Source organism: Acomys minous, assembly GCF_964271855.1.
Source record: "Acomys minous genome assembly, chromosome: 2".
NCBI lineage: Eukaryota > Metazoa > Chordata > Mammalia > Rodentia > Muridae > Acomys > Acomys minous.
The window spans coordinates 138864008-138888999 of record NC_140484.1 but is presented as its reverse complement, the minus strand read 5'-3'; the positions used below and the strand labels follow the sequence as shown (position 1 = coordinate 138888999).

General features: G+C 51.2%; 1 protein-coding gene across 6 annotated transcripts in view; it reads left to right on the top strand.

The window, feature by feature from the left end:
• Positions 1-24992, top strand: part of LMO1 (LIM domain only 1) — a 49638-nt gene that overhangs the window by 12235 nt on the left and 12411 nt on the right. The window contains exons 1-2 of one of the 6 annotated variants that reach the window (XM_084772966.1): positions 1090-1217; positions 4528-4786. The exons of 2 other annotated variants lie outside the window; for them this stretch is intronic. In XM_084772966.1, coding sequence (XP_084629092.1) covers positions 4762-4786 — 25 coding nt within the window. In that variant the 5' untranslated portion in view covers positions 1090-1217; positions 4528-4761. Of the gene's footprint in view, positions 1-1089; positions 1218-4527; positions 4787-5200; positions 5317-24992 lie in introns of those variants that run through there. 3 more of the 6 variants (XM_084772965.1, XM_084772967.1, XM_084772964.1) reach the window with 3 other exon arrangements.

Genomic DNA, 24992 nt, shown 5'->3' with positions numbered 1-24992 from the left:
GTTGGTGGCTTCCCGGAAGCAGCTCAGAAGCTGGACTTGTGCCGTGTGTGTGTGTGTGTGTGTGTGTGTGTGTGTGTGTGTGTGTGTGTGTGTGTGTGTGTGTGTGTGTGTGTGTGTGTGTGTGTGTGTGTGTGTGTGTGTGTGTGTGTGTGTGTGTGTGTGTGTGTGTGTGTGTGTGTGTGTGTGTGTGTGTGTGTGTGTGTGTGTGTGTGTGTGTGTGTGTGTGTGTGTGTGTGTGTGTGTGTGTGTGTGTGTGTGTGTGTGTGTGTGTGTGTGTCCAAGGTGCCAGCCTTTGCACTCCGTGTTCCTCGCTGGGATGAAGAAGTGTCGTCCCACGTTACCCCCACCCTACCCCGCTCCCCCAATTCGTGGAGCCTGTTAGCAGGACATGCTCCCGCGCGGGGCAACTTTGTCTTGCTCCCATTGCAGGCATCCGGAGCGCACAGAGACCCACCGGGCGCGGGGCTTGCCGGTTGTTCCCACAGCCAGCCAGTCTCTGTGCCTCCCCTCAGTAGTTTTCAAGTTTTTCCATATTGCTGTGTGAAAGGGATCTCCCAGGGGGTGCTCGGAGAATTTGGCGGGTGAAGGTACATTCTAATCAGCTTGGTCCTTTGGCCCTCCCTGCCTCGCACCTGGGGTCTGGGACTCCAGGGCCTACTTGGTGGGTGATGTTGTCTCCGCCCCCTGCAGGGCTGAGAGGTTGCATGCTATCAGTTCACCCAGAGTCCTTTAGTGAGTGTCCTGCTGGTTAGGATAGATGGGTGAACTAGCCAGGAGAAGTTTGGGATCCTCGTGGTCTCCTGCTACCGGATCCCTGGTGGCCTATTTGTATTAGGAATCACCTATTCCTCCTATTTTTGGCCAGATGGCTTGGGCTGGGGGACTGTGGTAGTTGAGATACAATGGTTTTACAGCCTAGGCTGGTCCGAAACTCACTGTGTAACCCAGGCTGGTGTGGATCGTATTCCTTTTCTTAAAGAGCAACCCCCCCTCCCCCCGTCCCAAAACTGCTGTAAACTTTGGCCCTCACAAAATCTGAGTCTACCCTTGGATCTAAATAACCACCCCTCCCCCACCTGTGCACTGTAGGTATCTCAAGAAGTCGTCTCTGCATCATCCTCGGGGCTGAGGACAGTCCTGTCATGCCTGGAGTAATGACATGATAGGACAGGAGGCTCAGAACGTTAGAGTTGGGGGCTGCTGTCACCAGAGAGAAGGTCTGTCTGTGTGGCCTCCTCTTTGGTCCCATTAGTTACTTGCCTAATCCTACCATCTCCCCTTTGGTAACTAATTGTCCTGGCTTGCCCAGGGCAGTCTGTTTTAGCACAGAAAGTCTTGTAGCATAGGGTACCCCTCTGTCTTAGGGCAGATCTGGGTCCTCCTAAACCCTTAAGCTCTCTAACGGTTCTTGTTACAGGGGTGGTGGGGTGGTGTCCATGGAGGGACAGGGTAGATTGGTGCAGATTTGGCTTAGGACTGTCTAAGGCCTAACAGTTTATGACTGCAGTTTCTGAGAAGGCCTCTCTAGGCTTTCTAGAATCCCAAAGAAGGGGTTTGCCGACTGTGCACTTCTCCACTATAAGCTGGCTGCAAAGTCCTGTGCGCTGGCTGCTTTTGTATACGTAGGGGGAAAGGCAGGGCATCTGAACTTGGCCAGCTTGCATCCTGATGCCATTGCAAATACTGGCTGACTCTGGTCGTTGTCTCCCCACCCCCCCCATACCTCTCCGATCACTACCTGTGAGGCCAGTCTGTAACCCCAGCTTAGGGATGACGTCCTTGTGCTGAGAGCAGGGCCCTCAGGCTCAGGCCTGTTGGCCAGCCTCTGAAGATTTCTGGATTATCTAGGCTGCCTAGGCCGTTGGGTAGCAAATGAAACTGTCCCCCACCCCCAGTGCTGGAACCCTTTTCTCTGGATGTTTCTGCCAGGCACAAGGGTGAACTGCTGGGACCTGTTCAGAAATATGTGAGGCAGCTAGCAGCCACCCCCACTCTCTGTCAAGCAACTTCTTTGGGCACTGGTGTCCCCTGGCTGTCCCCAGAGGCATTTCGAGAGCATTTTGGAGCATTCTTGGCCCGTTGAAGTGAGAGTGCTGGCTTGCCACCTGTGGCATGTGTCTAGTGAAAACTGCCTCTTCCAGCCCCAGGGCATCTTGGGATTCCACTCAGACACTGTTGGCATGTCCCTGGACCTGGAAGGATGCTGCCTGGGACAGGGAGGCCAGGAGGGTGGGACCCACCTACAAGCTTCAGATAAGGCCACCCCACAAGTGGCACTCACCTCTGGCTCCTTCCTAGGTGTGAGCTTCAAGCTTCTCTAAGCCCCTGAGACTTGCTGGGCACCTCTGCCACTTAGCTCTGGTGTTCTCCCTTGAGGGCGAACTGGGAGTGCCATGCTCATAGCTGGGGTGCAGAGGAAGCCACCTGTAGGGACAAGCAGCCTTCACACAGGGCACCTATCCCCTGCTGATGCCCTCCCTGCTGCTTTGTGCCTCAGGCTTGGAAAGCAGCAGTCCTGACTCCTCAAAGGGATGGGTACCTTGGAGGCTGGAGGTGAGTTGAGATTTAGACAAGAGAGTGGGGATGTGGTCCCAGCTAATTGAGTCCTGATTTATGGGTCAGGGTCAGGTGCCCCCCCAAAGCAAGAAGAAGGCCCCTGAAGATTAGGAATGACTACAGACCTTATGTCTCCAGATAGGCCAGAGAGAAGTCTTCAAGATGCTGCCTTTGCTGGGCCCTGCACTTGCTACACTGATTGGGCCCTGGTTCAGAGCAGGGTGGGGGGCACATGCTGGGGGGGGGGTGGGGGGACGTCAGCAACAACGAAGCTTCCTCACACGCAGAGAGCACAGCTCCTGTTGCAGTGACAGGAGAGAGATCAAGCCTGCAGTCCCGAGGGACAGTGAGTCTGAGCAAAATGATATATTTAACATCAAATATACTCAAGGACTATTAGGATTAAGTATTCAAGATGAAGGGGAAAGCGAAACCCTCTGAGCTGCGGATGAGGCATCTCATTAGAAACAGCTGCTCTTCAGTTTCCTCAAAGGCTGACTTCCCTGCCTAGGAGTGAGCATAGGCTACAGCGCTGCCGCCCCCCCACCCCCACCCCATACTCCTGTAAAGTATGGGGCCCTCCTGCGATGGAAGGGGCGGCAAGCTTTCTTTATGGTCTCCTGTGTATGAGATAGTACCCCAGCCCACACTGCCTGGAGGACCACACGCTTCTCTCCATGGCACCTTTAGAGGCAGAACAGAGTTGACTAGTTCACAAACAGGGAAACTGAGGCAGGAAGAGACGCCACTTGCCAGATCTGCAGTTTGGTAATTAGCAACAAATGGATAGATTCAGTTTCTTAGGCCCTGCTAGAGTCACATCCTCCGCAACTGCCAGGACCAAGCTCCTAATGCTATCCAACTGCAGCCCTTTCTTGAGCTAAAAATCATCAGTTCCATTCCCATTTTGGAGCTCTATAATATCGGGGCGGGGGGGGGGCGGGGGATAGGGAGGGATGCGACCATGGTTTAAAAGCCGGTGGTCTTCCTGGAGTAGGCAGCCTGGACAGGGCTTCTTGGGGAAGCGGGATCTAAGAGGAGAGGTGCTGGGACCTGGCTTCTTTCCTGCTGTGTGAGTTACAGAAATAAGTCAGCTCCACAACAGAATTTTCTCTGCTGTACCCAGGGCCTTAGAATAGTATGTTGCACAAAGTAAAGTACTCAATAAATATTTGCGGAAGGAGAAACGCCTTCAAACAGCCGTGCTTCCTCAGAGAGAAGCTGCAGCAGGATTTCTCCTCTGGGCAGAGTCAGGATGCTCATGGGTGGCGGGAATGGGGTAGCAGGACACCACTGTGATCAGGGACAGAAACTGTAGGACGCACACTAGGAGGTTTTGTGCCCTATAGAGAAGTTAACTTTGCCAAACAGCTATAGAATCAACTAGAAACCATAGGCAGAGCTGGTCATGAGGAGTCGTGATTAGCGAAATAGCCTTCCTGTGAGGAAGCAAGAACCAAGCAAGGTTGAAGGGGTTGGGACAGGCAAGGATCCACCAGACTGACATGGGAGAACAGGAAGAAACCTTGGGACCCAAGCGGAGTCACTTGCAGAGCTGGAGCGGAGAGGCCTCCAGGTGGCGCTGCAGAGCCGGCAACCGCGCGTTTCCACTCCCCATTAACCCGGCAGGGAGGGGGGGCCTCGGAAAATGTGTGCATTTATTCAGTAGCAGGAGTGCAAACCTCATACATTGAGGGAGAAAGGCAGCGGGAGTCGGCCGCCGAGATTCCCCCATCTCTTTGAATATAATTTCAGATTGAGATTCAGATTAAATCCGAGGGGAAAACACTTTATGAGGCTGAAAGCTGTGTCGTTGCCAGAGCCAGGGTTATGAGCTATCAAATGCAATTACATTAAGACAGATTATACTGGGCAAATTGAGCCATTTAGAAGGTGAGAATCAAAGAAACGGCTCTGATCCTCTCTTCCCCCTTCTCTCTCCCTCTCCCTCTCTCTCTCTCTAAATTGCAGTTCGTAGTTCCTTGCAATTCTGAGGCACAAAAGTAGGTGAGACCGCTTTTGTATCTGCGAAGTGCTTCACTCCTGAATGTAATTCTAGCTGAGTGCAATCTAGGTTAAGAGCCGGACAAGCGGGTAATTAGAGCCCGCTTGCTGCCGGAGGACCGGCCGCCCAGCCGAAGCGCGCCCGGAGTCGGCGCCCTTTTCCAGCCGAGCCGAGCAGCGGCTGGACACGGAGCGCCCGAGATGATGGTGCTGGACAAGGAGGACGGTAGGTGGCGGGCAGGGGTCCCGATGCCCCCAAAGCCCTCGGCGCGGCGCGCGGGATGCCACGGCACCGGGTCCCAAGCACACAGACGCGGGGCCACGCCGGGTTGCGGAGCCAGCCGGCGGCCCGAGGAGGGAGGACTGACCCGGGTGGTGTGGACGAGCTCCTGGCCTCGCGCCCCCTAGGTCTCCTGGTCCGGGGGCTGGTGAGCGGGGTGAGGCGATGCGCCGCGGGGCGGCGTGGAGGCTCAGGCTGCCCTCTTGTTTCTGCGCCCTGGCGCTTGGCGCTGAGCGTTTGGTCTCTGCGGCTGCTCCTCTCTCACCGCAGCCATCACCCCCGCGCCCGCCCGCCCGCCCGCCGCGTAACCCGAGAGGCGCTGAGCGCCCAGCAAATCAGCAGCTTGGGGAGAAACAGACTAGAGAGCTTGGGGGCGAGCGAGAGCTCGGGAGGACCTCGAGAAAGCCGGGATGCCGGGCCAAAAGGGGAAGGCCAGTTGGGCCCTCCGAGGGAAAGCTGTCCGCGAGCAGGACTTGGTGAGAGGAACATCTCTTGTTCTGACCTCTACCTCTTGATCCCTTGGATGTGAAGGCAAGAGTTTGAGCCAGAGGAGTTGTCCCGCCATAGCCAGTAGCACCCCAGAGGGAGTGGGTTGAGGGTGGCCTGGATGTGTGGTCAAGAGCCTGGGTGCATTCAAGAGGGCTTTGGAGCTGAAAGGCTACGTGGCTGTAGCACTCCACTAGCAGGTGGTCTCATAGACCCCCGGTCTTTTTGGGTGGGAGTGCCTTGCAGTAAGTGGCCTAAAGGGTTGCAGAATCCCAGCATGTGTCCTGTGACCTAAGACAGGTCCCAAGGTCCAAGGAGTCCTTGGGCCCCCATAGGTAAGGCTTGTGTGTTTTGTAGGTGCTGTAGCTTGGAGAGGTGGGCAAGATTGTTGGCAAGCCCACTGCAGCTGGCATTTGGGTGGGGACTGGAAAGGCTGGGAGTAATGGGACACCCCCAGGAGTCCTCCCTTGGGTCTGTGCCTAATGGCCACTGAAGCGTTGTTGCCATGGTTACTGCTGAACACTGAAAAGTTAAGTGACTTGTTCAAGGTCATACCAGATGCTGTTTCATCCAACTGTCCCAGTCTTAACTATACCTACTATCAGCTATCAGCAGGAGAGGGATTTAAAAAATGGGTGGATGCATTCAGGGAAGACACGGGACCGAAGGCTGGCTCTTGGCATGGGTGAAAGAAGAGATAAAAGAGGTCTAGATGTTTCTGGGCTGGCTAGGGGATAGCATCATCTTCAGCACACTCTACTCTATTCACAGACCCTCCCCTGGAGTTCCAGGAGGCTATCCCGAGTACTGAGCTCTATTTTACATAGAACGCAAGGAGAAGAGCCAGAGAGGAAGAGAAGAGCCATTGATTCGGCTGCTTACACCAGTAATTCCTTACCCTGTGTTGCTTCAGATCAGGCATGCCCAGCCCCAGAGTTCCCTCTTTAAGAAGGGTGCAGAGGGCCCCTCTTTGGTGTCTTACGGGGACTATCACTATGAGAAGCATGTAGAAAGCAGGATGCAATCTTTAACCCAAGTTATTCCACATTCTTGGCTCCCCCAGGCCTAAGCCAAGAACCCAGAAAACCTGAGTCTTATGTGAGGGAGCCCTCAGTCTAGGAATATTAGCTGTGTGTTGGCAAGATGGTATTTCCACCTCTGGCCAGGGTCTGTGCCTCACACTGGTTTGGGCTTTGGGGATAATGCTAGAGGCAGGGGATGTCTGGAGACCTTCAGACTGCCGTGTCACTGGATGTCCTGGGCATATGATTCATGTGGTCCCCCACTAAACTACAGAGGGAGAACTCAAGACATCATACCATCCCCTACCTATACAGCCAAGCAATATGGTGCCCGTCACTACTGGTCTCTGGGATCCATGACAACGCAAGGAAAGCAGGTGGCTGGGGTCCCGAAGGTTGCATCTTCATTGGGGAATGAAGAAAAGCTGTGTATGCAAACACCCACTGCCTAACTTCATATACAGTCCTGCCCTCCCAGAATGTGGCCACCTGAACTGCGTGGTACATGTGGTGCCCTAGGCCCTACGGGTACACTCCTCAGTGCTCCACGTAGCACCCGCTCACCCACTGTCTGGCAGCAGCAGAACCTCAGGGCTCCTATTAGTCTTCCCCAACACCCTTTTTGCACCCGACAGCATCTTATTGAGAGAGGCTGGGCTCCTCTGGTTGAAGTCGGGTCTGCCAGCTGCAGAGGACCAAAGCCCTTGCTCTGCTGGGCTGCGGGGCTTTCATGTTGCACTTCTGAAAGATAATAAAATATCAATCGTTTTGCCCTAGCAACGGGTTTAAGAGACTTTCTGAAGTATTGAATCGTCAGAAAATTTTTTTTCTTTTTTGCTTTTAAGCACAGTGCATTATTAATAAAGTAATCCATTAGGTCGAGCAGTGAAGGGTCACCACAGAGACAGAAAGATCTGTTTTGCAAATGGTTAAACTTCGGGTTTTAAGATTAATTGCTTTCATTTGGACGCTTGTTCTTGGCCTAGCCATCTTCACTTTACTGGAACTCAGGGTCCGGGCTTTCTAAATACTGCTGGGTCTCCCTGTCAGCAAAAAGGGGAGGCGAGCTCCAATTCTCCTGGAAAAACTGCCCTTCCCTCTGGCACCTGCAGCTTGAGCTAGCACCAGGCTGTGGACTTTTGAGTATAGGCAGGGTACACTGAAAGTCCCAGGGGAGAAAAGAAAACCCCTGCCCCAAACCCTACACATCAAATTTGACCTTCACTGGTGGAGAAGAGGCCCCCTGAGTGGGGACACACTGCACAGTAAGAGCTTGAGCTGTGGGGGCCTGGGCAAGAGGGGGATGCTGAGGTTGCCCAGCGGGGAGTGCCGGCATGTTCCCAGATGCCTGCTGGAGCAGGGCTGGTCTGGGTCTAAACTACCTCTGTAAAAGCCCAGCAGGCTAGCTTGGGTGACCACAGGAAGCACATTGTGGAACTAAACACCAGACATGATTCCCAGAGCATTTTTAATAAGTAAAAAAAAAAAAAAAATGCTTAAGGAGGGGTGGAGCTGGGTTGAGGAGGACCAGACAGTGGAGTCTTCAATTGTTAATGACTGCTAGGAACACAGCCTCCTCGGCAGCTGACTTGGTTTGTCTGGGAGGTTGCTGCCAGCAGGGCCTCCTGGTCTGGCCCATCATGCCACAGAGCACAGAGGGGAGTGTGGCCTTGGCCTTCTGGGCTCTGGAAATGGAGATGGGCAGCAGGCCACTGTAGTATTCCATAGCAGAGACCCCAACCCATTGGTGTAAAGGCAGAGCCCAGTGGTCACTCCAGCCTGCTAAGGGCTAGTAAAGGCCTGGCATGGATGGCAGGGCGGGGACCTAGTGCTTGGCAGGAGGGGTTGTCTCCATCCACACCTGCCACAACTAGCCTCAGCAGTGGCACTCTTCCTCTGGGGAGGGAGGCGTCACTGCTCCTTCCTGCACAAACTCAGCCAGCCAGAGAGTCTGTAATGGTGAGGCACCCCTACCCCTCCCGGAATGCTGGGCAGAGAGGCAGGTGTTTCACTCGGCTTCCCTGCTCTTCCATTCATTTGCCCACACGGAGGACTAAGGGGGATGGGGGACAGGGAAACAACATAAATTGGTCTGTCGTCCAGAATCCGTGTCTCACTAATGTACCCAGATTAACTCAACTGTAAATTGTCTCCTTGGATGGCGGTGTCTTGCTAAAAGTTTCCCATATGATTCATGATTTGGATTGCTTTTAACGGCTATTGGCTAAGCAAGCCGGTGACTGTACAAGGTGATGCAATTGGCATTAGCAAGGGGAGGCACGGGAGCGTGTAATGCAGTCAATACTGCATTAACTACTGATGCCCAATTACAGAGAGCCTTTCAGGAGCATTAAGACCAAGGGAAGCTGAGATCACTGGCCGCTGCTCGCCTAAAAGCTTCACCCTTTGAGTGCCGGGGCTCAGCACTGGCGTGGCCACCTGCTTGGCCTCTGTGGCTGCGGGAGCTTCCTGTCTTCATTGTTCCCTCCCTCTGAACATGCCCCACAAAGATTCTTTTGTTTTGTTTTGATTTTTGATTTTTCGAGACGGGGTTTCTCCGGGTAGCCTTGGTTGGATTCTCTTTGTAGAGCAGGCTGGCCTCGAACTCACAGAGATCCGCCTGCCTCTGCCTCCCAAATGGTGGGATTAAAGGCGTGCGCCACCACGCCCAGCTGGGGGTCTGCCTCTCACCTCTTCTGAGACTTCATTTCCTCCCCTTCCTCCTCTCCCAAAGGAATCAGACCCAGTGACAGTCTGGTTCCACGGGCTTTAATTTAAAGAGCCTCTCAGCATTTATGAACAGGACTCGGAAGTGGTCACTTTAGTCTCTCACTCAGGACAGAAGGATGGCTGCTGATGAACAGTGTCGGCAGACCCTCTGTGGTCCTGAAAGACTCCTGAGATCCAGCCTCGCCTGGGCTGCTGGCTCGAGGCATCCTGTGCTGGGAAATGGCTGTGGCTACACCGGCTGCGCCATCTTTCAGCAGAAGACAGGTCTGTAGTGTTATAGTTGGAGAGAGTGGAGCCCGTGGATGACTTGGGGTCATGCTGGAATTCTAAGCAAATGCAGGTTCAGAGATTTGGGACTCCCCCAAACCTGAACTGTACCCCACACAGGACAAACCTATCTCTCTGTGTAACGGAAGAGGTCCCAACTTATTGCTTGGATCAATACCCCAGGATCACAGCGCCTCCCAGTAGATACTGATCGTGGCATTAGACAGACCGAGAGTTGGTTAGGGAGGATGATGGAGACAGGGGCATGGGTATGCCCCCTGCAGTATGCCACGTCGTTAGCCCTGCTGCAACCTCTACCATTCTGCTGAGCTCTGCCAGTGCACTGTGTGTTCTGTATGCCGGGCTCTGCCCAAGGTTGAGGCTGCTTCGCCTCTGTACCCTCTCTCCTCTACAATGAGAAAAGCCGACAATGTCACCAGAATTAGATGAGGCACGGGCAGTGCTTATACTCCACCACCAGGAAACCCCATGGCCGTGGGAGGCATAGCTGCTCCCTGCTCAGTTTCAGTACAGTCTGAAAATGAGCCCTTGGCCCAGTCTAGTGGCCTGTTCACTAATGAAAACTGGGCCCTCCTCACTGTCCCTCCTGGCTATTGATCATCACTAGGAGACAAACTACCTTCACTTTTTACTAGTGTCTGTATGCCCAAGGCAAGCAGCATCATGGGAAATGCCTTCGAGGACACTCTTCCCGAGTCCTTTCATTTATATATGGGGTGGGAGGGGGCATAGATTAAAGGGTCAGAGAAGGCAAGAGAGTTGTCCAAGGTCATGTGGATAGATAAAGCCCAGAATTTCAGTGTCTTTCTGGTTTCCATGTCCAGCTGATGTGGTCTCTGTCCAGGTCCCAAGGCATGATAAATCTGGGTGCAGATCATCAGATGGACTGGGTCATGGCGCTATGCAAGTTACTGACATCCCAAAGAACTGTCCTCAGACTTCCTAGAAGGTGCCAGTGGGCACATACCTGTCCTGGGCCTTTTGGACTGAGAAGGCCCACATATGGGTATGACACAGAGGCTGTCCTTCCTTTCTGCCTATCAGAGTTGCATGGAGGTCAGGTACACTGGGGCATGCAGGAATCCTCCCAACACCAGACTTACTAGCTCTTCCTAAAATGAGGCCTCCTGGCAGGTCCCTGCTCAGGATATTACCATACCACGGAGACAACTTGGAATGCTTGCAAGAGCTGATTTTTGTGCATCATTTCCAACTCTGAGCTCAGTAACATGACATCAACAGCTTGGAATCAGCCACAGTATGAATAGTTGTACCCAGGAAACTGGCAAACAGCACTCAGGTCCTTTTCCTGGAGAGCTGATGGTGTGGCATGTTGGGTTTTGTTTTGTTTGTTTGTTTGTTCTTTTTTTTTTTTTTTCAGCATATGTCTAGGTTGCATTTAAGTGGGACTTGGAGCTTTCGCCTCTCTCTTCAGTCCCTATCACCTTCTATCCCATCTACCATCTGTCTCCTGGTACTTATTACAGACAGAGAGAGCTGACCTCTGCCACCCTGGCTTCAGCCTGCCTGAGGCTGACTGCTGCCCCAACCATCACACGGGACGATGTAGACCTAATGCATCCACGTTGGTGTGTGTTCCATGTGGTCCCAGTGTTTGCCTCCATCCCCTTGCTCCTGTTCTCCTTGCCCTCCACACCATTGCCCCTTAGTTGGCCATGCCCAGAGGCAGCATCCACCTAGTAACAAGCTTGTCTCTCATTGGTTGACTTGTGATTATGTCCTAGCCCAGGAGGTTACTGGGGACTGATCCAGGTAGAGACAAATAAAAGCAGGTGGTGAGAGGAGTGAGCTGGCTAAGCCAGGTTCGTGTGTCTTGTGTGAAGGCCTACTAAGCTTCATCACCAGCTCCTTCCTCCTGTCCCCTCTCCTAGGAATCAGTTGGGTTTTTCTAAGGGACCGGATGACTTCAATGCAATTCGCTAGCATGGTTCAGAAGACCTGAGTTCTGGTCCTAGTTGAGAGCTGTGTGACGTCAGACAACTTACTGGGTTATCACTTTTCTTGACTCTACAATATAAGTAGGTACCTGGTGTCTACTGTCCACAGATGCAATGAACCAGGAAGCCCCATGTCTGTGTAAACTGACATTCCTCTCTGCAGTGTAGTTTTCTTGGCTTTTCTTGGTCCTTAGGTATCCTAAACATACAGCAGCTTCCGTTTTGTTTTACTGAACCCTAAACACAAGGCATATTGCTCAATGCATACATATCAGCGATTGCTGTAGCACCAACTAAATTTCAGTGGCTTGAAGCAATAATCATGTATTTAGCTTACAAATCTTTGTGGGTGCTGGGCTGGGCTGGGGAGTTTTTCTGGTCTCAGCTGGGCTTCCTCAAACCTGGAGGCTGGAGAATGGCTGCTCAGTTAGATGCAACAAGTTTCAGGACCTTCAAAAAAAAAAAATTAAAGAAAAAAAAAAAAAGGATTTAGGACCCGTATCCTCTAATTGTGTCATCTGGTTAGTTGTCATGGCATGGATGAGTCTAGAGGGAAGGGATACATGCCAGGCTGCCCAGGCCACTGTTTGGCATGGAGATATTGTCACTTATGACACATTCCACTGGCAAAAAAAAAAATGACCACAAGGTCATCCCAGGCTCAAGGGATTGGGGAGCAGGCTCTACTCTTGAAGACAGAAGGTGGCAGCTTATATCATGAAGGCCATGGCTACCAAGAGGTGTGGAGATGAAGTCATTTTGGAGGCAACTTTCCATCCATCCCCAGCTTCCTGCCTGTGTGATCTCATTCAGGGCCCATGTAACAGCCTTAGGAAGAAGCCACTCTTCTTACCCTCATTTCACAGATGAGAAAACGTAGTACAAAGAGCCTGGTGGATTGGTCCTAGACCCCTCAGCCTTCTAGTGCCAGAGCTGGGCGGTGAAAACAGAAGGCCTGATGGTGGAGCCCTGAGCTCATTCTCTGACTTGCTAGCTCCCTTTCCCATCCCCTACCCTTGGGGCTGAAGAGAATTTGTTGGGGAGCCTGTTTGAGGATGACCTGGGGTGGGAAGGAGCTCTTAGGTGGGTTCTGTGGTGTGTGTGTGTGTGTGTGTGTGTGTGTGTGTGTGTGTGTGTGTGTGTGTGTGTATGCATGCATGTGTGTATGTGTGCACTCTGGAGCTGTAGGCCCATTCCTCTAAGGGCAAGCTTGGGGGTTGGAATGTTATGAGCTCATCGCCACTGTTTCTTCCTGCCTCCCCTCTCTGTCCTGCAAAGTCACAGGACAGCCTGGAAGGGGGGGAGGGGAAACCCCATGGTTAGCCTTACATGGAACACACATGCAGATGCAGGCAGGACACACCAAAGTCATCGGTTGGCCCCTGGCCTCAAAACAGGGCAGTAAGTGGGCTGGTGAGAGGCCTGTGTACATTCATAAACCAGCTGATTGAAAAGCAATATTTCAGATAAATACAAGCCAGCGATCTATCAGTGGTTGTAATAAAACCCAGGCTTCAGGCTGTGATTTTATTTTGAAATAATAAGAATTGCTTGATTCTTTTTACTTGAGTTACCATGGTAATTCCGGCGTGGAGCGGTGTTATATTGATTTAGAAAGTGGACAGTAATATTTCTTTTGTGTTATTCTGTTTCTAGGCCTTGATTTCTAATTTCTACTTGGAGATTACTTTTATAAATTTCTTAAGTCCTTCCACTTTCTTCCCCCCCCCCCACCTCACAGTATAATTTTCCTCTCATGCACCACGATGTTCTGAGCTTATTGGTTTGCTCTTATTTTAAATTAAACTTGCTGGTTTCAAATATTGAAATGACATCTTTGTCTATGTCTGTACTTTGGTTTAGCAAAATATTACAGTCTGACGTTCTCTGCTTAATAATTTAAGGGAGGCTTTCTGTCGGCCCTCACTGGGTGCTGATAACTTATGACTCAACCAAGGCAGGCCTTAAACTCCTGACATTTTAATATTGTGTGGCAGGAGCAGCCACCCCTCTGCTCTTAGTCTCCGTGGAGAGAAAGCCACATGGTACCCCCAGAAAGGAGTTTTAATAATTCAACCTTGCTGGTTGGCTCTCTGTGACTCCATTGAAAAAGGTGGGGAGGGGGGATGCTTTCTAGAGGAGCCAGGGCAGTGCTAGCCTGGACTACCAGAGCTATAGCCAGCACCTTGCTCCAACCTAGCTCCCTTCCTTTCTTGGATATGTAAGTAACTGGTCATCCCCAGTGTCAGATGGGAAGGTTTGCCTGTGACTGCCAGAGTGCTTGGACACACAGGGTTTGAGTCAGATAAACTAGGTTCAAGTCCAGCCTCTTCACACTTGATAGCCAGGCCTGTCCTCCTGAAGGAAGCTCATAGCTGCCAGCTGCAGGGTACAGTAAGTCTGCAGGCCCCCCTCAGTAGCCTGAATGGTGGTAGATTAGGTACCAGTGTGTAGCAGACAGTTTGGAACTTGGCACCTTGACACAGTGCACAGCCGTCATCTATTTCTATGGGGCTAGAGGCTGGGGCAGTTTTATCATCAGAGTCTTGCAGAAGTGGTGATGAAGGATGTGTGTCAGCCCGAGGTGTTGACTCTTCTCAGCTCCCCCTGGGGGAAATGACCACTTTTCAGCTCTATTACTTGCCTGTAAAGATTCAACCCACAGGTCGGTCAGACTAGGCCTCTCTGGCTGCCTCCTACAGGTGACTCTCTGTTCCTGTCTTGTGGGTCTCAGCAGCGCAGGGCAGCCTCTGCACTCTGTCAGCTTGCTTCCTGAAGGTCACCAGGAAAGAGACTCAGGAGGAAGCGACAATCTGCTTCTGCCACTGCACCTTAGGACATAGGTGCCCAATGGTGACCAGCACTTTCCCTAGTCCTAGGAAGCTCACCTTTTATCTGGAAGCCACAAAGTCTAAAACCCAGCCAAATAAACAACAACAGAGCAAGCCAGGGAGCGTCTCATATAGCTCAGGCTGGCCTTGAACTCCTGATCATCTTTCCTCTACAGCTCCATTTTGCAGAGGAATAGGTCACTCCCAGAGAAGGAAATGGAATTATCCTAGAAAGTGGGTGAGTGGCAGGATTAGATGGGGAAATGACTGGCTCTAGTGTTATGACTAGACCCCCCCCCCTCTCTCTCTCTCTCTCTCTCACACACACACACACACACACACACACACACACACACACACACACACTATAGACATTCTGTCTGGATGTAGAGATTTCCAGACTTTGGGGTTCTGCTTTGTTTTGTTTTTAAATAGGTGGTAAATGTGCTAAGACCACTAAGGAGCCTGCATAGTAGCTTGTCAGTTGTTCAGAGCCTTCTCTCTCTCTCTCTCTCTCTCTCTCTCTCCACCTTGGAAGAGGTGAGGGTGGTCCCTTTTTGAGCCAGCCCACCTGTAGGTGTTAGCTGAGGACTCCCATCCCTAATGGCTTTGCTAAGTGAGATGAGGACAGACCTGTAAGGCAGCCTCGGCAGAGATGGCTTTACAGTTCCCTGTGAGGGGACAGGACTCCCAGAGACTGGAGCACTCCCTGTGCCTAGGGAGCACAGAGCTGACAGCTAGAACTCCATCATCCCCATCCTGCTCCACTGCCTAGTAGTATGTCCTTGGGCAGGCCCTGGCCCCATTTACATTGGCAGGGTGGCTGGACAGTTGAGCTCTTTGCTTGTTGATGGGAGGCTTTCTCTTCCAAGCAGCTGCATACCCGCCTCCCCTACCCAGAAGCCATTTCCCATCTGGGAGGCCTCTTCTTGGCAGAGGCCAGGACCCTGGGGAGCATCGGGCAGGGGGCAGGGCTCCCTGGAGCACCTGGTTGCAAATTGGCACCCACCCAAGTGCAGAGTGTGGTGTTCTCACCTGCCTGTCTGCCCCAAGGATGCCTCTATGCTGCTCTTTGATCTCGGGCGGCCTTTATCAAATTCATAGCAAAGCTGTCTTACCCACAAGAATAATATCTCATTAGTATTATTGAAAATGCAAAGTTAAAAAAAAAGATTCCATGGAAAAAAATTAAAATCAGTTGAAATAATTAACACAGAGTAAAGCTGGCAACAGTTAAGCCTGCACCTGGTAAAATATGTTATTGACTAAAAATTGACAGAAGAATCAAATCTTCCTGACAAAATTTAGATCTGCAGAAGTTGGCTCCAGAAATATTTTCTGGGAGAAATAATTGTCATAAAAGATGTCTCAACAGTCTCAAAAGAAGTCTTATAAATTAGACAAACACTCTAATTGTGAGATTGCGTATGAGCTCAAAACCAATCATGGACCAATTTTCAGCAGTCACTAAATTTTTTTAAAATAATTGATCTCTGTGAAGATAATACAAATACAATTAAGATGGAGGGGTGTGGCTTCATAATGTTGAACAGAAAAATTGATCAAGAAATCAAATTGACCTAATGAAGCATATTAAGAATTACTTTCTTAATTAAAATCATCACCATTGGTATAGTTATTATCAAAATACTGAAGGTCAAGAACCAGGTCCTAATAGCAGGGGCTAAGTGAGTTCATTTGTATGAGTAGTGAGTGAGTTAACAGGTGAAGGGGGTCCAGAGTGGCAGGGCAGTGTGAACCATTTGTCCTACAGAGAGGATGAGGAGGTGGCCAGGGAGGTCAGTGACTATAGCTCAGAGCATCATTGATATGACCACAGTGGGATCATTGACAGAACCACACTATTGTGAGCTGTGCCTTGCTTAGGAATGAAGATTCCTGGTGACGCCAATGGCGGTACTCAAGGGCTCTGGGCTGAATCAAGATGCCTTATCAAGATCATCTGGACCACTCTTGGACAGTGGACTAGAAAGGATAAAACTACAAGCAGAGAATGGAGCGTGCAGTGGGAGGAAGGGGTCCTCTTTCAGCCCTGCAGACGGTCACCCTCCACTCCCCAGTTCACGTGTCCTTTTACTGTCCTTTAATTTCCTTCCTGGCTTGCGTTCTGGGCCGATGGAGGAGGCAGTGGAGATGGGTCTGGTTTGTTATGAAGGAGGCAGTTAACGCCTACCTGCAGGGGAAAGAACCTCCAAGGACATGGGCTCAGACACCGCAGAAGGAGTCTGTAAGAATTCTTTAAAAGAATTAACGCTCCATGCAGGTCTGACTAATTTCTGCAGAGGTGGGATGCTGGCTTAGGAGGTGGCAGTCACGTCTTTTGTCTTACTCCTTCCTGCTCTGCTACCCTCTGTCTGTGAGATCTCAGGGAACTGTTCTCCTCCCCACTGCAGAGTTAGCCTGGGCAGACTGCTTAACTTCTCTGATCATTGGTTTCCTTATAAGTGAATTTGGGCCTACGGCATGCTCAGTGTTCCCTGCACCAAAGAACTGCTGGTGGCTTTGGAAAGCCAGGAGTATGTCCAGCCATAGCATCCTCTAGACATCTCCGCCATCCTAGGCTCCCCAGGACCTGAGAAGAGAAATCTGAAAATTTATAGAGCAGTTTTCCTAAGGTGCAGTTTCCTGAGATGGCACCCCATGATAAGCCCCATGGGAGCCAGCCTCATACATAGAAAATAGGCACACGTCTGTTGATATGGAGGCCCAGCCATCTCTCTCATAAACCAAAGCCATTTCCACAGGTTAAAGACATGGAAACTGGCCTGCCTTTGTGGACACACAACCCTCAGCTCTGGCTCTGGGGCAATTGGCCTTTTTTGGCCACAATGTGTACCCGGTACCCCCTGCTGGTAAGAATGCTTTATCATTTTGGCTTTAGACTAGCCCCTCCAAGGGCACCCCTGTCTCCTTCCCTCCTGCTCATGTGCCCAGGATCAGAACTTTCACACCCTCCCCAAGATGAGGCTCACAGGCCCCAGGAAAGGGAACCATCTCTCCCCAGTCTCCACTGTGACCTAGTCATTGTGCACATCCAACTATGTACCTCTGATGACCCATACAGAACATGCCACTCTTCACATAGGAGTTTGCATAGTCACACTGCCCCACATAGAACACGGTCAAGGTTCTGAAAGACGGCCCCTCCCCGATAGGCGCGCCCTCTTTGCAGACAGGGCACCGTCCTTGAAAGACATAGAAGCGTCAGCAGAGAGCCCGTCCCTGGTGGTCTAGTGGTTGAGATGTGGCACATCCTTAACCCTGCCCTGGGAAGAGAAACTAATATAATTAGTATGCCATTCCTTTTCATGATCCAGTGATATTCTACTGTGTACACATATGTTTATTTATCCACTTGTCAAATGATAGACATTTGGATTACATCTACTCCTTGGCTGTTACACATGTTGTTCAGACCAACATTTTTATTTCTCTCGGACATATACATAGGAGTAGAATTGCTAGGTCATATGAAAACTCTGTGCTTAGAGATACTTGTTGTTGGTGTATGTGTTGTGTGTACACATGTGTTTGTGAGGGGATGTGTACATACCATGGCACATGTGTGGTGGCCAGAGGACTACCTGAGGTATTGGTCCTTGCTTTTTACCTTATTTGAGGCACGGCCTCTTGTGTGCACACCAGGCTAGATGGACTACAGACTTCTGGGGCTTTTCCTGTCTCTGCCTCCCACCTTCCTGTAGGGGAACAAGGATTACAGAGTCATGCACCTCTGGGTCCAGCTTTTATGTGGGCCTGGGTGATCAGTGCTTTAATCCATCTCCTCAACCTAAGGTATTTGTTCTCAAGTGCTTAGGACTGTTTATAGGAAAAGTTCACTAGCTGTCCGAGTGTCCAGAAATGACACCCCTGCTGGCTTCTGGGATTCCCTGTAATCTGGCTAGCCTCAGTTTTCTGGTCACCTCAAGGGCTTTGAAAAGTAATTACTTCTTGTGGGACCTGTGGAGAGTTCTGGAATGGTCTTCTTGTTTTAGCTGGTTGCATTCTTTCACCCTCAAAGTTGGGTATGGTTGCTCCTGTTTCGAAGATGCCAAAGCGGAAGCTCTCAGAGAGGCTAAAGAACAGTCTACCTTGTTAGTCAGTGGTAGAGTCTGAACTCAAACCCAGACATTTCAGAATCCTTGAACTCTGACTCATCCCTAGCTAGGAGACTGTGGAGAAGCCTCTCTGCTCTGCGTTCTCCCATCCCAGAAGATGAAGCTCCCATAGCAGATCATCACCCTGGGAGGGCCACACAGGAAGTGTCTCCCACAGAGGGCATTAGGTAAAGTACCTGGGGGTGGCTGAAGCAGGTGGAGGAGAGTATGGGAGCATCATCATGGAGAAGTGACTGGCTTCTCGGCTGCCTCCTATCAAATGTGAGGGAAGAGAGTCTACTCAGACTGGTTGGAAAGGTGAGCCGAAGGTTACAGGTAGGAAATTCCAGTGTTTGCCAGTCTGGAGTTGCCAGAAACCTAGAGGAGTTTGCAGGAGTCCCTGGAGATCTGACCCTGGAGGAGAGATGTGGGCAGGTCCCTCTGGTGCCCCTGATCCTCCCTCCCCTCCTGCCTGCTGATGCCTGGGGGGTGGGGGGGAGGGCGGGGCTTGCCTGACTGCCTCAGTTAGCCCGAGCGGTAATAAAACACTTTAAATTTATTGTGACATTTGGATTTAATTAAAAAGTACATACTTAGAGAAGTAGAACATAATGGGGAGAGAGGCAGGGTGGCTTTCCCCCTCCTTTCTTCCCCAAACTAATTAGCGTTGTATTTTAAATTGTTTATGTGCCGCTAATCATCGTAATAAATCATTTATACTGAAAAAGACACACTCGGCTGTGCCCGCCGCGCGGGTTCCGCTCGCCGGGCTCTATCGCGAACAAATTGATCTAGAAGTGAATTTATTAACCACTGGGGAAGAAATCATTAGTGCTTTCTCTAAACATTCCCCAGGTACGCTTTATCGCCACAGTTTATGCTGTAACTAAAAGGAGCATTTACCCAGGCCTTTGCTGCAATTTCCTTGAAAAGCCAGCAGCCTACTCCTAAGCAAGGGGGTCCCTGCTTCCCCTCCCCTATGTGATCTGGGAACCCCAGGCTCTGTTCCCAGTGTTCCTTTTTAAATGATGTGTTCCCCGTGAAGCAGGGACAAGACCCCAATGCTCCTGTGGCTGTTTGTCCCCTGCTGACGTTTCAGGGTTATTGAGGTATAAGTTGTCTTAGGACTACCGTGGCACAAAGAGGGCCTGAGGTCTTGGAGGAGCGGGAGAGGCTGGGTTTACAGAAACATTGCGATCTGAAGCTTGCTAGAAGGTAACTTCACTCCTCGGAGCCTGAGAGGACATCAGCTGTGGCCTGATGTGGGCAAACAGGGACCCAGGGTGGAACACAGGACCCAGCTGCGCTCGCTGGAGCACACGCTGATGATCTGGGCCTCCAAGGCCACCTTCTCACAAGCTCTGAAGCCTTCTCCAAGGTTTGGCTGCAGTAGTCTACTCTGCCCAGGTTCCTGGTGAGGCCTGTTGCCTGTGTATTGCGGAGACTTCAACAGTCCCCTATACACTGCCTGACGCTTGACCAACAGTCAGCTCCCAGCTACAGATACCATGTGGCACAGCTAATAGCTGTGCTAGCAGCAGTCTATCCTGTTGACTGCCACATAGGTCTCCCCTGCTTCCTGGAGGCTGAGCTCCCAGGCCCTGTGCTTGCCTGGGACTGAGCTCCCTGTCCTCTCCCTCCATTTTGCCAGAAGGGAAGTTTGTTGTGAACAAGGATCATCCCCCTAGGGGCTCATGGCTGGTCTAGAATTCATCGTTAACCCACTTTAAAGCCCACCATCTAAACGCTCCTCAGAAGGTCGGGTCCCTCCTAGTCCTGCAGAGAAAGGCTGCAGCAGCTCCATCAGCAGGCAGCTCCAGCCCCGTGTTGTTCCAGCTTATACCTAGAAGTTCCCTGTCTTTTTTTTTTTTTTTTTTTTTTTTTTGGTCCAGAGGACAAGGTGAAGTCTTCCTCCACCTTCCCTCTCATAGTAGTTAGCAGGTGTTGTGTGCTCTGCTGCTTAAAGAAAGCAGCAGAGTGTAGCAGCTGGGTAGGCTGAGCCGGCCTGGAGGGTCCCCTCTTTGTGCCTGGAGAACACATTTAAAACTTTGAATTCAAAATTGATTTTGAAGGGCCCTAATCTCTGATCCCCCGACGCTCACGATGTGTCTGCAGCTCCTGCCAGACTCTCGTTTTCTGGTTCAGCGCGCTGGTGCTCACGTCCCTGATGCTGTGAAATTGAGACTCGTCTGAGAGTCTGGGTCCTCCTCCTCCTCCTCCTCTGTGGAGATTTCAGGCCTCTTGGGAGCCCCATTTCATTAGATAGGTGACACTGGCTTTGCAGGTGAACCATGATGTAGCTGAGTCACTGCCTTGGGAAAGCAGCTGTCAGACACTTCCTCTCTGGTCCCCCACAGATGTGTGGCTCCAGGCAACACATTTCTAAGGAACATGGAGGCTGGCTTCTGCAGCCTGGGGTGGGATTGAGAGATTCCAGACAGAAAAAGGTTTGGACCTGGAGTTCTCTACATGAAATTCCAGGGGCTCTTTCTTCCCATTGGCTGCTAAAGGCTCAGCATAGGCTATAAGGGGAAAGCGGTCAGTCACACTTATATACACCCAGAAGACTTTCAGATAAGAGCAAGGGAGGCTGGCTCTGTGGGAGGATCCAAGGGGGTACAGGACAGAGGGGAAGAGGAAGAGGCCTCCTGCAGACCCCTGAACCCTGCAGCTCTGCCTTCCACTCCCTAAAGAGGTCAGAGTATTTATGTGTAAAGGAATCTTGGAGCCGAGCCCTGGGCTTCACCTCTCAAAAATTCACTTCAAGAGAGCTCATCAGAACAGGGTGTGGTGGCGCATGCCTGTAAATCCTAGCACTGGGGGAGGCAGAGGCAAGCAGATCTCTGTGAGTTCGAGGCCAGCCTGGTCTACAGAGGGAGTCTAGGATAGCAAAGGCTACACAAAGAAACCCTGTCTTGTGGGGGGTGGGGGAAGGTGGGGAGAGAGAATATCAGGAAATAGTTGCTGTACGAGCATGAGGACCCATGTTTGGTTCTTGATACCCATTAAAAAACACAAACATGTATGCATACATACAAGAGGGGGAAGGTTGCTTATGGCAGACAGGACTACATGCTGCTATAGCTGTCTCTTCTCCTTTTCTTAGGACCACAGAGCCATAAGTGTCTTGGGCTATGTGGCAGAGGGGCAGCAGTATGCCATCAAGGCCCCCTCTCTGGGGACCTGTCTGCATAAAGCTGCCCACTCCAGCCAGAGATGCTTGCCAGTAATATCTGGAAAGCTGCCATTAAGTCTCTTCGTTCATTTACTGAAGTGAGGCTTAGGACTGCTGTCAGGTTCAGTAGGAGGAGAACAGCTGTAGATAAGGCGGGGCCTCCAGAATTACACCTTCCCAGGGGCTTCTGTCCTTGGGAGAGAAGCCAGTCATTTTCCTAGTAAATTCTCTGAAGGAAAACAAAAGCAATGACCAGTTGCTATTGAAAACCCAAAGGGAAATGATAGGAAGGGAATGGGTGGTTTAAATAAGGAAACGGGAGTGGGAAAGTCCTCTCTGTTGATATTTTTTAAGTCCAGGGAATGAATCTTCATGTGTGAAGCTCCTGAGGCAGGAGGGAGATCTGGAGTGTGGTGGAGCTCAGCAAGGGACGGGGAGGCAGGGGCCGGACCACAATGTGCAGAGCAGGTGTTCAGTGTACCAGAAGCTGTGGGAAGGTTCCAAGCAGGGCAGTGACCAGCCTGGTTCCTTTGGAAAGGTTTTTCCTACTGATGAGTAAAAAATGAGTGGTAAAGCACTAGGCCTGTGGGACTTATGCCCAAATATGGTGAAAGATGGCCGTAGTGGGCTGGGGATGTACCACAGTTGGTAGAGTGTTTGGTGGGCATGCAAACAGCCCTGGGTTTGTTCCCCCAGCATAAACTGGCTATGGTGCTCCATGCCTGTAATCCCATCACTCAGGAGGTGGAGGCAGAAGGAGCGGAAGTTCAACATCGTCCTTGGCTACGAAGTAAGTTCCAGGCACCCTAGGCTACATGAGACCCTGGCTAAAACAAACAACAGACAAATAAGCAAACAAACACCATAAAAGTTGGTCTGTAAATGGAAAGAAGCAGCTAGAATGGGAAGCCGGGTGTGTGTGTGTGTGTGTGTGTGTGTGTGTGTGTGTGTGTGTGTGTGTGTGTTGGGGGAGGTGGTTTACAGAGTAAGATCCAAAAGAGCCAGAGCTACACTACACAGAGGAACCCTGGTGTGTGTCTGTGTATGTGTGTGTGTGTGTGTGTGTGTGTGAGAGAGAGAGAGAGAGAGAGAGAGAGAGAGAGAGAGAGAGAGAGAGAGACAGAGAGAGACAGAGAGAGACAGAGAGAGAGAGAGAGAGAGAGAGAGAGAGAGAGAGAGAGACAGACAAACAGACAGAGACAGAGACACAGAGACAGAGACAGAGACAGAGAGACAGAGAGAGAGAGAAAGGTGTTTGGTGCTAAGTTCCTCTAAAAACATGGGGATGGGGTTGGGGAGATAGTGCGTACTATGAAAGGGAAGTGGAGAAAGGGCACAGAGGCCAAGTTTGGCTTGGGTTCAGTTGGCTTTTTTGGAGACAGGCTTAGACCCAGAAGTCCTGGAACTTTCTTTGTAAACCAGGTTGGCCTAGAACTCAGAGATCCACCTGCCTCTGCCTCCCAAGTGCTGAGATTACAAGTGTGCACCACCACTGCCTGGCCTCGATTTGTAGCTTAATTTGAGACTGCAGGGAAACCAAAATACCAACAAAGCAAAACAGGACACCCATTCCTGTCACAGAGAGGGAGAGGCCACACTGGATACCCGTGCCATGCCAGTTAATGAACTTCAGTGAGTGCACACGGCTTTCTGTGTGTTCAGGTCCTAGTTAAGGACCTACAGAAGACCGAGGGAGACTGTGGGAAGTCAGCCCATGAAGCTGCCTCAGTCTTGGAATTTCCTCCTCCTGGCCCTTCTGCAAGTTCTCAGCTGGCTTCTGGAATATGTGTGTCCCCTCCGAATCCCTGAGCTTAATCCGAACTTCCCCAGCAGTGCTGCCCTTGAGGGCAGAACCTCATGGATGGGGTTGGTATCCTTATGTGCAGGAGCCCAGAGAATGCCCTCATCCCTTCTGCTGTGTGCCCTTACAGTGGGAGGACAACAGTCCATGGGCCAGGAAGCAGGCCCTCAGCAGACAGCAGATGGGCTGGTGCCTTGGTCTTGACCCTCTCAGGCCCTAGACTGGGAAAACTGGTCTGTTGCTTACAAGCCAGCAAGCTGATGCTCTGTCAGAAGTGCCCGAGTGGCTGAAGAACGTCTGCAAGGCTGTTGTCCCTAACCTGAGTCTCAGCACGTTCCATCTTTAGACACACCGAAGTCACAGTGGTTTCAGGGCAGTTGGCCTCCCCCTCAAAACCCATTGTGTAAGTTCCTCCTGCTTCTTACAACTCTACTGGAATTTGCTCTCTAGGGGGCCCCACCCTGCTGAACCTGAGTCTGCACTCAGCCCCCAACCTTAGCTGTCCCTGCAATGTGCTTCAGAGCTTCCTTCCTTAACAGGGTCCGCTGGGGGTTTAAGTTCACTTCTCCTCATTGTGGAAAATGACAGTGTGATGACACCCATGGTCCTGGCATAGGGGAGGCTGGGCATGGGTGCCTGTGTCTGTGGCGGCATGCTTGGTTACTCATGACAGGTTGGCCATGAGGCAGATTGCATGAGATTTCTGGCCATGGGCTCACTCGGGAAGGGGTGATGTGGAGTTTTACCATCCAGCTGAGAGCCGTGACACTGGCAGCAGGTGCTAGGGACACTGCCAGGCAGTCCTTTCTGTTGTAGACTGCCAGGGGGAAATGTGGCAATTTAGAGAAGGCATGTATTGTGTAGGACTACCTTCCAGAGCCTTGTGCCCTGTGCCAGGTTCCCCTCCAGAACCTTCTGAGGGGGAGTACCCATTATCTACAGACAAGCCCTTAGCTAAGAGTTGAGCCTCCCCCTCCACTTAGGTCACCCTGTATCGGAGCCCAAAGCTCTCACCCCAGCAGCTCTGCCTCTTCTCCCGGACCTAGGGATAGAATTGCTGGACCCACAGCATAGACCTACTTTCTCTTAGCTGTCTGTCTTAAGCTATGGATTCAAACTTTGTTGTAAGTACTTCCTGTCTATGATCTAAATTAATCTTCAAGATAAATATTTAGCGTAGCCTATCCTCATTTTAGTAAATGGGTAAACAGAGGCAAAACTGGAAAACTTCGGAACCAGAATTAGCGCTGAGGCTGCGTGTCTTCAAATGTCTACTTCCTACCCACCTTCCCTCGGACTTCAGAGGTAAAGGTGTCAGTCCTTCTCCTGAGCCAGCCAGCACTTCATCAGTCAAGCCCCGCTTCCAAGCCTTCCCTTCCCTTCCCCAGTAGGGAGCTAGAGGCTATGGGAGCCTCCATTGCTCTCCCTTACCTGACCCAGTAAACACCACGCTGCAAATGGACTCGCGGAGAGGTCAGCAATGAGTGTGGACCTCGGTGACCGCGGCTCCGCGTTCCAACAGTTGTTCTCCTTGGCTTTTGATTCCAAATGAGTAGGAAATGCTATTAGTTCAGGCCTCGCCTGCCATGTGGCAGGGCCCGGGATAGGAGTGCAGTGAGACGAGAAATTGTGGAGATAAAACCGGGTGTGAAATGGAAGCTTTCTCGCAGGCTGTGCGGGGCCTGTGCAGAATAGTTACTTCTGAGGAAACGAGATTGTGAGAGATGCGACAGAAGTAGATTA